Source organism: Propithecus coquereli, unplaced genomic scaffold (assembly GCF_000956105.1).
Source record: "Propithecus coquereli isolate 6110/MARCELLA unplaced genomic scaffold, Pcoq_1.0 Scaffold16, whole genome shotgun sequence".
Lineage (NCBI taxonomy): Eukaryota > Metazoa > Chordata > Mammalia > Primates > Indriidae > Propithecus > Propithecus coquereli.
The window spans coordinates 3,421,748-3,433,640 of NW_012140524.1; the positions used below are offsets into that span (position 1 = coordinate 3,421,748).

At 41.0% G+C, this 11,893-nt stretch overlaps 1 protein-coding gene across 1 annotated transcript in view; it reads left to right on the plus strand.

Annotated features, from left to right (window-relative positions):
- Nucleotides 1-11,893, plus strand: part of TMTC1 (transmembrane and tetratricopeptide repeat containing 1) — a 280,957-nt gene that overhangs the window by 30,922 nt on the left and 238,142 nt on the right. Inside the window, exons 3-5 of the mRNA XM_012640954.1 lie at nt 1,324-1,397; nt 4,017-4,193; nt 7,694-7,900. Coding sequence (XP_012496408.1) covers nt 1,324-1,397; nt 4,017-4,193; nt 7,694-7,900 — 458 coding nt within the window. The remainder of the gene's footprint in view (nt 1-1,323; nt 1,398-4,016; nt 4,194-7,693; nt 7,901-11,893) is intronic.

An 11,893-nucleotide genomic window follows, 5' to 3' on the forward strand; every position in this document is an offset into this window, starting at 1 on the left:
TTTTTTTAGCTTCTACATATGAGTGGCTTTTTAATGAAGGAAGAACTCTCCTTTCTTTCTCATTTTCTTGTTTGCCATATGTATGTATTTACATATGTATCTATTCATTCATTCATCTGCATACCATAATGCATCACTTAATGATAGGGACACATTTTGAGAAATGGTGATTGCATCATTGTGTGAACATCATAGAGTGACTTACACAAAACTAGATGGTATAGACTGCTGCACACCTAGGCTATATGGTACAGCCTATTGCTCCAAGGCTACAACCCTGTAGAGCATGTTACTAGGTTGGATGCTGTAGTCAATTATAACATAGCAGTATTTGTGTATCTAAACATATCTAAACACAGAAAAGGTACAATAAAAATATGGTATTATAATCTTATAGGACCACTGTCATATATGTGGTCCGTTGTTGACTTAAATGTTACTATGCTGCACATGACTATATTTATTATCAGTGCGGCCTCATGGATTTCTGTTTTTTAATGGTTTGTAATATATTACAGTCCTTATTTATTTTGATATTCAGATTGTCTCAGATTTGGTCAGTGGGAGCCCCTTGTCACTGGCTTCTGTGTCCTTTTGCCTGTCATTTTTTTAGCACTTTCTTTCTTTCTGACGTGAGAAGATGATCCAAGCTCCTCTTGAATCTCCCCAGCCTCAGCCCTGGTATCAGCCAGTTCTCCCAGGAGCTGGTGTTCTCTTTAGTGGGGGAATGACTTGTGGTTGGTGCCATGATGGCTCTTTGCCACTGTCGGTGACAGAGTTATGAAAGATATGCACACCTGTGCACATCCACACACACTGCACGCACATACGCTCGTGTGTAGCATCCATGAGTTGAAACTCGTTCCCTTTCTTGTCAAAAATATTGATTCCTCCACTTATTTTTTTCTAGTACTCTGTAAATATCCTCTCCTCCGTTACTACTCTGGTGCCCACAGTCTAGCACAGCATCTGGCACCCAATTATTACTCAGAAAGTTTCTTTTGAATCAATCAATCAATCAATCAATAAATTTTGATACTGTGAATTGACCCTCTGCAGAGGAGATGTTAAAAATAAAGTTAAACATGAAAATCTTTCTTTTTCCTTCCTCTTTTTTTTTCTTTCTATAAACTTATGGTTAAATATATATGATAATCAGAGGTGGTTAGTCCCTATATCAGAATTTCAAGAACAGTGTATTTTCTGTTTTATTATATCTTTCATTCATCTGAAAACAAATACATCTCCGTAATGTATTTCTGTAATGGTTTTCTGAAAGTAATGTTCTAAGGTTTTTACTTTCTATTTTTTCACACTTCCTAGGTGGCTGGGATTGTTGGCAGAGCTGACGTGTTAGCGTGTCTGCTGTTCCTTTTGGCCTTTCTCTCCTACAATAGGTATGTGTGGCTGAGCGTGCCCTTCTCTGTGATCCCAACCATGTGTGTGTGCACACCCTGAGCGTGTGCTTCAGAGAAGAGGGGGACTTCTGTCTGTGATGATGCTCAGCGAGCTTTCTGGGGACCAGGGAGAGGAAACCCTTTCCTTATCCAGTGCTGGGCTGTTTCCTCACCTGCCCGTTCTGAGCATTTAAAGAGACCGCTTTCCCAGTGCTGAGAGCCCAGACTCTTGCTTCTTGCTTCCCCTTACTTGTAGTTTCCAACTGAGAATGGAATTTCGAATCTTTGCACTGAGCCAAAATATACTGGATGCAGTGCTCTGTTCTGTTTGCCTAGAATTTGTTTGATTTCTCCTTTTCATTTTGGTCCTAATTTTTTTCCTTTTTATTATCTTTACCAAAGTAGCTAAGAGCTTAAAATAACAAGGCTGAATAGAAAGTGGTATTTCTCAATTGTAGTTTGCCAATTTCCACATAGTTTCATCAAAATACAGAAATTCTTTCCTTTGGGAAACTGAAAAAAAACAGTCAAATAATTTCCCATTATATTGCATCTTTACCCCAGAGTGAGCAGATCCTCACCTGAGTTGTGACATGTCCACATGTGGAAAGAGGTGGGTTAGAAGAACATGAATGGGGGCAGTGGGCTCAGAGCATGGCCCAGGAAAAGGGGCAGGTCAACTATGTTGCCTTGCTTGGCAGATAGATGCCTGGTTAAGGATTTGTGAGCTCTGATCTTTGGATCAGTTTATTGACCTGTAATCTTACAAAGCCCAGTGACTCTGTTTGAAGAACACTATTCTAAACCAGTGGTTCTTTTTTATTTTTTGAGAGATAGGATCTTGCTCAGGCTGAAGTGAAGTGGTACCTTCAGCTCACTGCAGCCTCAAACTGCTGGGCTCAAGTGTTCCTTCTGCTTCAGCCTCCTGAGTAGCTGGGACTACAAGCACGCACCACCATGCCTGACTACACCAGTGGTTCTTAATTCAGGGTGATTTCTCTCCCTCTCCTAGCCACCCTCTCCCCGCCCCTGCCTGAGACATTTGGCACTATCTGGAAACATTTTTGATTGTTACAACTAAAGAGGTGTTACTGGCATCTAGTGGGTAGAGGCCAAGGATGCTGCTACATAAACATCCTACAATGCACAGGAAAGCCCCTCCAACAAAGCATTATCTGGCAGAAAAATGCTAATAGTGCCGAGATCGAGAAACCAATTTAGACCTGAGTCAAGAAGGAAATGAATGAAGTCTTATGAAGTTTTGTTTTGTATAAACAAAACCTTTTCTTAGTATAGTATCAGTCGTCGTGTCTTGGCTTTGTAACCTCCCACTGCATTCTTAACCATATGATATGGTGTTATGAAATCTTAAAATATAAACCAAAATTTAACAATCAATCGGTTCCTGTTTACTCTGGTGTTAGCACTGAATTAAGAGTTGCTTTTTAGTTTAAACTTGTTTGCTCAGGCTTTTTTGGTGTGGTTAATGTATTTGGGAACACGGGTAGGACTGCGGCATATCTTTATCTGTGTAATAGTCAGCCGTATTATTACAGGGTTTGCTGTGCATGCCATTCACTTTTAGAAACTTAAGCTGTAGACCAACTCAATAGACAAATGCCTATCTAGTGCACATTTTTGCATATAATTTTATGCAGTTGTTCTAAGACATAACACTAAGGAGAAGACATCACAACTGCAGAAATATTGGTCTTTACTTCAAAAGAGTAAGTACCAGTGGGTGTGGCACCTGCTGAAGGGAACAGTGACTTTTCTTGATATGGGGCCAGTTCTATTTCGTAAGGTGAAACAAACACTTTACAGCACTGGAGGGTTTTTGAAAATCCTTGCTGGACAGTAAACTGAGAAACAATAAACTTTTCTAATGCATGCTCATGGAAAATAAAAACACAGATAAGCCAAAAGGAAATAAAAAGGTTGAAATGTCTGTATTTTCATCACAGAGAGAAGTTCTGATTATATTTTGGGGTGTGTGTGTAGTGTGTGTGTGTGTTTATGTATATATAAAATCCCCACTGACTTCTTTGTTTTGTGTACAGAAGATGATGATGATAAACACTTGACATGTAATAAGTTATTTATTCAATCCTTTCTACAACATCCCATTTCACACATAAGGGAACTTTGCACAGAGATGCAAAGTAATTTGCCCCACGTTACCCTGTTCCTTAACTGCGGAGCTATGATGTGAACCCACGGAACCTGGCTCCAGAGCTCATGCGTGTGGTTTAATAACTCGTATTAGTCACTTAAAGTATATTCTCCTAACCATCTTCCCATATCACTAAATATGTCTCTGTGGTGTGAATAGCTTCTTAAATAGCTTTTTAGTGCTCATTTGTTACATACCATATTTTATCAAAATTTGTATATACCATGATATAAGTACCAAATTTAGTATTGTTGGGCATTTCCTTTTTTTCATCTTAGCAATTTTAAATATCTCTACGATAAACACTCTTGAAGAAATCTCTGCTCATCTACTTCATTACTTAGGATACAAATGAAATTGACATTACATCTTCTTTTTAAAAGGTAGTATTTCTTAGCAACCCACATATCTTTTTAGATTAAAAGAACCTCCAACTTGTTTTCCAGGAGTCTGGACCAGGGCTGTACTGGGGAATGTTTCCCTCCCACGGCCTCTCCCTTCTTCCTGCTGCTCAGTTTGTTTCTGGGGACCTGTGCGATGCTGGTGAAGGAGACGGGCGTCACCGTGTTTGGGGTGTGCTTGGTTTATGACCTCTTTTCCCTGTCCCACAAGCAAGATAAGTCGTAAGTCATTCTACAGTTTTGATATCAAGCAGTGTGTCATGGGCAGAGAAGAATTACTTAAAACAGTATGTTCCAAACTTTCATTTAAAAAAATACAAGTATAAATAAGACTTTGTTCAATGTAATCTCACTTTAGACCATATTATAATTGTTATATAATCATCAAGGCTTGTTGCATTGAGGTAAGTGGGTTATATATATATTCAAACTCTTCACATTCTTATAAAAATCAATGAGGACTGTGAAGTTTTTGTGAGCCTCAAATTTAGAATTGAAAAGTATTTATGATAACTGCAAATTTATATTGCTAGTTTGTTTTGGTTGTATACTGTTGAGAAAATCTTGCTTCACACAGAGCAGTGGTTGCAAATGGTTAGCAGGTTTTAACAGCTTGCTTTGAATCTCTTCATTCGAATGAGTGTCATCCATCAGAGCCCTGCTCACCTGGAGCCTGTTTGCCTGCTGTCATAGTGATGCTGTTACCTAAGAGTTTTAGGAGGCGTCTAGTGGAATTCCACAAAAGCCACAGAGGAATGTGTACACATCATGTTCAAATTAAAAAACAAGCTTATTTGGTGGCCCATTTTTCATTTAAAAAATTTAAGGCACACTGATTTTATTCTGTAGCTCACAGATGATAAAGAATCACTGAGGCATATTAAAAGTTCAAGCACATACTGTAATTTTCTTCCCCCGTCGAATCCATAATTACTAACAATTTTACAAGCAGACCCCATTTTCAGTAATTATAAGGCCCTCACTTTTGAACTTTTTAAAGATAGGGCTGATTTATTCTCCTGCCTTGTCAGATGAAAAGTTTTATGTTTAAAAATAATCCTTCCTTTTTATTGCACTTCTTAACGTCTTTATACATCTTGACATAACGGCAAGAGCAGTGCTTTTGAATGGCAACAAACTGAGATGAGTCAGGAAGTTCTGATCACCTTCCTGCCTGGGAGTGTGATAGTTGAGATAATTTTAAGAGTGTAGAGCTCTGCTGGCTCTCAGTAAACCTCAGAGGCATGTGAAAGGAAAGAGCCCAGTGATCACTTTGACTCAGGCTTGTGCCAAGAAAACTATGAGCCAGAGGCTGCCGAGTGCCTTACCTTTTAGAGAACAACCTATAAAATCCCTTTCTACTCTCTACTGTCTTCTCACATCCACCTTGTCCTTACCTCCTAACTTCTTTCTCCTATGCCTCACCGACGGCAAAAAGGTAGGATAACCGACTGTAGGTGCATTCTGTCATGTGGTCCAGTCCAGAGCTGATTTAATGATGTCATTGAAGCCGTGTCTCCTCTGGTCTTGGGACTCTAGCCCACTGTTGCCTATGCTCTCCTTTCTCTCCTCTTCATCTAGTCACTGTTGAGCCAGACTTCTTTCAAAGGGGATAATTTTTGCTTTTCTTTCTTTGATGATCTTTCTTAGCCTTCATAATACTAAACTGCTAGAAGTTCTATGGAAGGAATGATACTGCTGATACATAGCTTACAAGTCCCACAGCTAATAGTCTGTTTTTTTTTTTTTAAGGAGCTTTTAGCTCTCACACCCAGCGGTGCTGCATGAGTGGAGGCATTCATTCTTTCCTTCATCCTTTTATCTACCCATTCAACACATACTCATTCTGCCTGGCCAAGAACAAGACAGATAAGTTTCCTTCCCCCAAAGAGCATGCAGGATATTGGTGGAGATAGACATTACATAAGTAATTACATGAGTAATTGATTATAGTTGTGAAAAGTGGGAGGAAGGAACCAGAGCATGTAACAGGGAGATCTGGCCAAAATATCTCTTAAGCCCTGGCTGAGCGGTAGGCACTGTGCCACTCCATTTGCTCATAACCACCATTATCCTCATTTCACAGAGGAGAAAACAGAGGCACAGAAAGTATCCTCCCCACAGTCACCCAGCCCAAGTGGAGCCAGGATTGGGACCCATGTCGGCATGGCTCCAGAGCCCTGAGTACCAGTGCCTCTGTGGAGGGAACATAGGACAGGAACTCAGGACCCCTCACAGGACATCTGATGCCCAGGCACCGTGAGACAGTTACACCAGCTTGGAGGTTCTGAGTGTTTAGGAGAGGGGGAGTCATAGACTCCTTTGAGGATTTCACAAAGTTGTGTCCCCAGGATAATGCACACAGAAACACACATAGTTCTGCACACTTAGGGATCTGCCCCCCCCACACACACTTTGTACTTTATCTGCTAATTTAGAATAAACGTTTTAGTATTAGGTGGTTCTTGAGATCTTTCATTGTGTGACTAAGGCAGCAGGAAAGAAACAGGAATAGAAACAAATGTTAGAAGCACTTTCCTACAAGAACAGCAATTTAAATTTTAAGATTGGGCTAGATTTCTTTTATTTGACATCACCTTTAGGAGGAAAGATTTTTTAATGAAAGGTTAGCTCCTGAAAGTTAACTTTCTTTTTCTTTTCTTTTTTTAAAAATTAGGATATGATTTCCAACGTGTAGAAAATAACATTCCCTGTCCCCAGTCCCTCCCCTGTCTTTTTCTCTAGAGGTAACCACAATCCTGAATTTGGCACTTTTCACTTCTGTGATTGTTTTTATGACACTGCTTCATATGTATATACCAGTGAATATCAGATAGGATTATTGTATATATTTTCAAGCTTTACATAAATGATGTTACTTCCTTTTTTTTTCGTTTAACATTGGACTTTTGAGATACATACATATTGATAGAGGTAGCTACATTTCATTCATTTTAACTGCTGTGTAGTATTTAATTATTACAATTTATCCATTCTTATGGATTTGGAATTCAGGTTACTTCCACATTTTTGCTATTGTAAACTGTGCTGCAGTGAAACTTTTTGTGCATGTGTTCTTGTGCAAATCCATGAGGGTTTCTTAACTATAGTAGTGGAGCTGCTAGGCAGAGGACAAATACACACGGACTGTGTTACATCCTGAGACATTGCTCCTGAAATGGTTGCAGCAATGAATGAGACTCTTCTTTGTTTCACTTTCTTACCATCACTTGGTAGTATGACTTTTTAATTTTTGCTCATGTAGTGGTTGTGAATTGTATCTCAGAGGATTCATGACAGAAAAATGTAATCAGAGTACATTGGATGGCTCAACTGTGAACACTATTTTATAAGATCACAATAATGTCAATCCATTTCAACCAAATATTATGAGAGAAATATATTGGAGGGTGAGCAGTGAAGGGGTGTGTGTGTGTGTGTGTGTGTGTGTATGTGTGTGTGTGTGTATGTTGGTGGCCACTTAAGAGAGAGTTCTAGTTTTCTATAGTAGGAAATCAATATGACAAGTTCCAAAATTGAAAAAAATACATAATTATGTTATTTTTACAATTCAGCAGTAAATATCAGAAACAAAAGAGCTAAAGACCTGAGAATGGTTGCAGGGAGTGGGACTTGGGGGTGGGGCAGGGTACTGCTATTTCTTCTTGCAAGCCTTGTTCTTCTGTTTGACTTTGTTTTCCCTCAATTCCATGCACAATTAGGAGCAACGGAGTCGTCCATCAGCGCAGCCCCCAGCAGCCTGGGAGCCCCCAGCCCGCCTCTCTGCCAGCACACCCTCATCGGGAGAGTGGGAAGCAGCAGCGGTTCCCTCACAAAGGAGCCTGGGGTGGCTGCCACTCCTCACTGCCACCAGAGCCCAAAAGCAGTGGATTCCCGGTGTCCCCGCGAGCTGTGTGGTCCCTGATGAGGTACTGGGCTGGGTTTCTTGTTCCCTGTGTGTCTTCCATGTCCAGCGTCATCTAGGGGTGCCTGGAGCAGTGAAGCGCTAAGTCAGCTCTTTGTGGGAATACGCCCCCCCCCCAAAAAAAAATGTTTCCCTCCTAACCTTTCCTTTCTCTCCCTTTCCTGCCCTTTCTTGCGTGTATTAGATTGGATAAGAAAGGAGTAGTTAGAGGAAGCAAGTGGAAGCCCTGCTGTCTGGCAGTTGGGTGTGGGGTGGTGAGGCACGGGTCTGTGAAGCCTCGAGTGTCAGAAGACAGGCTGCTCCATTCCCCAGCCGGGGGAGGCGAGCACTCTCTCTCCCCGCCCGCCTCTCCCTGCTCTTTGTGTTTGATCGGAATTTATTACAGCACAAGTATGGGAGGAAACCAACCCAGAGGACCATTCCTCTCTGAACTTTTTTTGAAGATTCAGGAAAATCTTTAGAGCTAGGACTTCCTTCCTTCCTTCCGTCCTTTCTTCCTTTTTCTTTGCTCCAGCCGTGAAAATTAACATGGATTTATCAGCACAAGTGCTCACTAAATTAGGTTGCCTCTAAAATAGCTCAAGCCACGGGCAAGTCAGAATTTAACAAATATGTGTTAGAAGATAAACTTAGGCACATTACAATTTTAAAGAGTTTATTTGAACAGACAGTGATTAATGCATTGGGCAGCTCCAGACACAGGGGCTTGGGCCCCTGCTGGAGGGGACTGAGGGGAAGGCTCTTAGAGGGCGAATGCAGAGGCAGAGCAGTTTGATTGGTTAAAGTGTATGGGGAAGGAACTGAGGGGAAGGCTCTTATAGGGCGAATGCAGAGGCGGAGCAATTTGATTGGTTAAAGCAGAGCAGTAGTCTTACTTGGATCATTCCATTGGAAAGTCCCTGGTTAGAGGTGGGTTGGTGATTTCTGATTGGTTAAGGTTAAGTTTCATTCTCCCATTTACACTGAGTTGGGTTTCCAGTTGCTTCTGTAGAAACCCAGGGTGCTGGAACAGCCTTAGCCTGATGGCCTCCGAATTATTCTAACGTATGGAAATTCCATTCATAGTATTAGCACTTTACCACTTCAGATTGCCGTTCTTATTCTTCTACATAGTCCTTTAAAACTCCCTCATTTCCGGGTGTTTGTTTCCAATTATTCTCACCTTTGCCTGTTTTTTTTTTTTTTTTGATCTTGCTCCATTCATTCATTCATCAGTAAATATCTATTGAGGGCTGACATGTGCCAGGCATGTTCTAGAAACCAGTAGTATCCTGGTAAATAAGAAAGACCAGTGCCTTGCTCCTGTGTAGCTGTTCTTCTAGTAAAGGGAAGTAGACAATAAATAATCAGCAGTGACTGCACAGTGTGCTGCTGGGTGATGGGAGTGATGAATCAGCATGGGGAAAGTCAGGCTGGTTGATCAGGGAAGGCTCTGGAATCTTTCTGAATGAGGAGAGGAGCCAGCCCTGGAAGAATCTGTCTGAGGATTCCAGGCTTGAGGGTGCCCAGCAGGTGGGGAGAGAAGGGATGAGGGCAGGGCGTAGGCAGGGCCCAGATAATAAAGGGCCGTGTGGGCAGGGGAAGCAGGTGTGGGTCTTATTGTGTGTGCAATGGGAAGATGGGGTTTTTTGGTTTTTGGTTTTTTTTCTTTTTTAAGGGTTATACACACATGATTACGTTTCTTTTTAAAAATACTGACTCTGGCTTTAAAAATACTGACTCTTTGTGGTGCAGCATGTTGGGGGTCAGTAGTGAAGAAGCGAGAAGGGTTAGGAGGCTTTTATACAGACCATGTGAGGAAAGAAAGAGTCTTGGCTGAGAGCAGTAGGAACTGAGAGGAAGAGACAGGGTGAATTTGGGATGTATTTTCAAGACAGCTCTAACAGGACTTGCTAATGTTTGGGATGAGCGTGTGAGGGAAAGGAAGAAAACAAGGATTTTCGGGTTTTTGGCCTAACCCGTTGGGGGGATGGTGGCATCAGTTACTGAGCAGAAAAGCTAGGGCAGAACTAGTTTTCTGAGGGTTGGGGAGAGGGTAAGATCAGAGTGATGCATGAAATTCCTGAGGGAAAGGGAAGAGGGATAAATGATCAAAGCACTAAGAAAATCTCACCCTTTTTTTGTTGAGGGCCACAGAGGAAAAGAAGACAGAACAATTGGGAAAATTGTAAATTTTTTAAGGAAGGCAAAAGAGGAGGGAAGAAAGGTGTTAAGAGAGTATTGGAGACTTTCAAGGCCGGATAGAAGTTAGACGGCAGTGTGGCTGTGGGCTCCACGAGGGCAGCACCGTGCCTTGTTCCTACCACAGTGTCTGGGTAATAGGAGGTGCTTAAATATTTGTGAGATGAATAAAATAATGAATGGATGAAAGGAAAGTATTGGAAATAACCATACGTAGAACATTCGCAGTAAATTTGGCAGTGAAGGAGTGAGGAGAAAGGTTGTTAACTGGAGAGATGTTCATTTTTTTCATTTTTATTTTGTGAATGTGTGTGTGTATTCATAGATAGACTACAGAGAGCACAGATGAAAGATGCTGGAGCAGAAGGGGATAAGATGAAATAGAATACCAGTGGTGTGCTGATGAATGTTTAATAACCAGCTCTCCCAAGAAAGGAATTCCTGATTTGTAGTGTTTGCTAATTTCCATGTAGATACTCCCACCATAGCTGATTTCAAGCTGCAAGTGTGACATCACTGCCCATAGGGTTGGCAGAGATAATTCCATTATGCAACAGACCAAAAAAAAAAAAAAAAAAACAACTCAAGAGCATAGGTAACAGTAAAGTAAAGTAAACTAACTTGGAAATGATGAGCTTTGAGTATTTATTACCTTTGTTTTTAATATGATTTGTTTAATTTTAAGTTTATGTAAGTTAATTTTCAATAATGGCTGCTTTTAATAACTGGCCTGCAAAATCCCTAAAAATCTAATAGTCAACTCTTGCAAGTCAAGCTCCAGCACACCAGTGAAGAAGGTCCTTCAGGAGGGGAAGGAAAACTTTGTATCTGTTACTGGGGACCAAGAAGGGGGCTGGCACGTCCCATATGTTATCCCAGGCAACCATCACAATATCTGTGTAGCGCAGATATTATAATTCCCAATGCCATGAGGAAACTGAGGATCTTAGAGGTTAAAGATCACAAGATCCCAGGTTCATGTAGTTAGTTTAAGTGGTAGGGCTGAGACTGGAACCCAGGCTGTTTGATTGCTAAACCTGTGCTTTGCCCATTTACCATGCTCTAAAGTCCAAAGTCCTAGGCGAGGACTTGGCTTTAGGGAGGAGGCTCCATGTAGAGCTGGTCTCCCTGTTGAACTCTCAGGGGGTAGAAAGATTCTTACAGTCATCCTTGAGTCCACAAATGAGACACCTCTTTACTTGCTTCAACATGGACTGTTGGAGCTAATATAACGAGTTAGGTGCATGCTTTTGTACATTACTTCTTGTTTTTATAACCCCGAGCATAAGACTATTTTAGAAGTGATAATTGGAGAGCAGGAGACAGCACAGCTGGAACCAAGTCAGATTCTCATTAAGTCAACATGTTTTGGAGTAAGTAATATTTTTTCCTCCTTGGAAAGGAAAGTTGTCATATAGCTTCTTTCTTTGGATAAGAAAGGGTCGTATACTTGAGTACAAATTTGGTTAGTATTAAAATTATTTTTTAAAACTATGCTTGTACTTTTGTCAGAAGCTGATCAGGTAAGGCAAATAGAAGTTCAAAGAGGCAGTGTTATCCTAGTTGGGGTAAGATCTCTGACTCTGAAGATAGAGCCATGGCTCGATCACTTGCTTGATCCTGGACATGCTATTTTATCTCTGTGAGCCTTAGTTTTCTCATCTCTCAAAGGGGAAAATACTAGTAGCACATTACTCTCAGATTGGTTGTCAGGACTAAAACTGGCAGGACATGTAATAAACATGTATGTCTGGCGTACTGTGGCCAATCAGTACATGGCAGGCAGCAGTGTCATTAATATTAGTTTAGTGTTGTG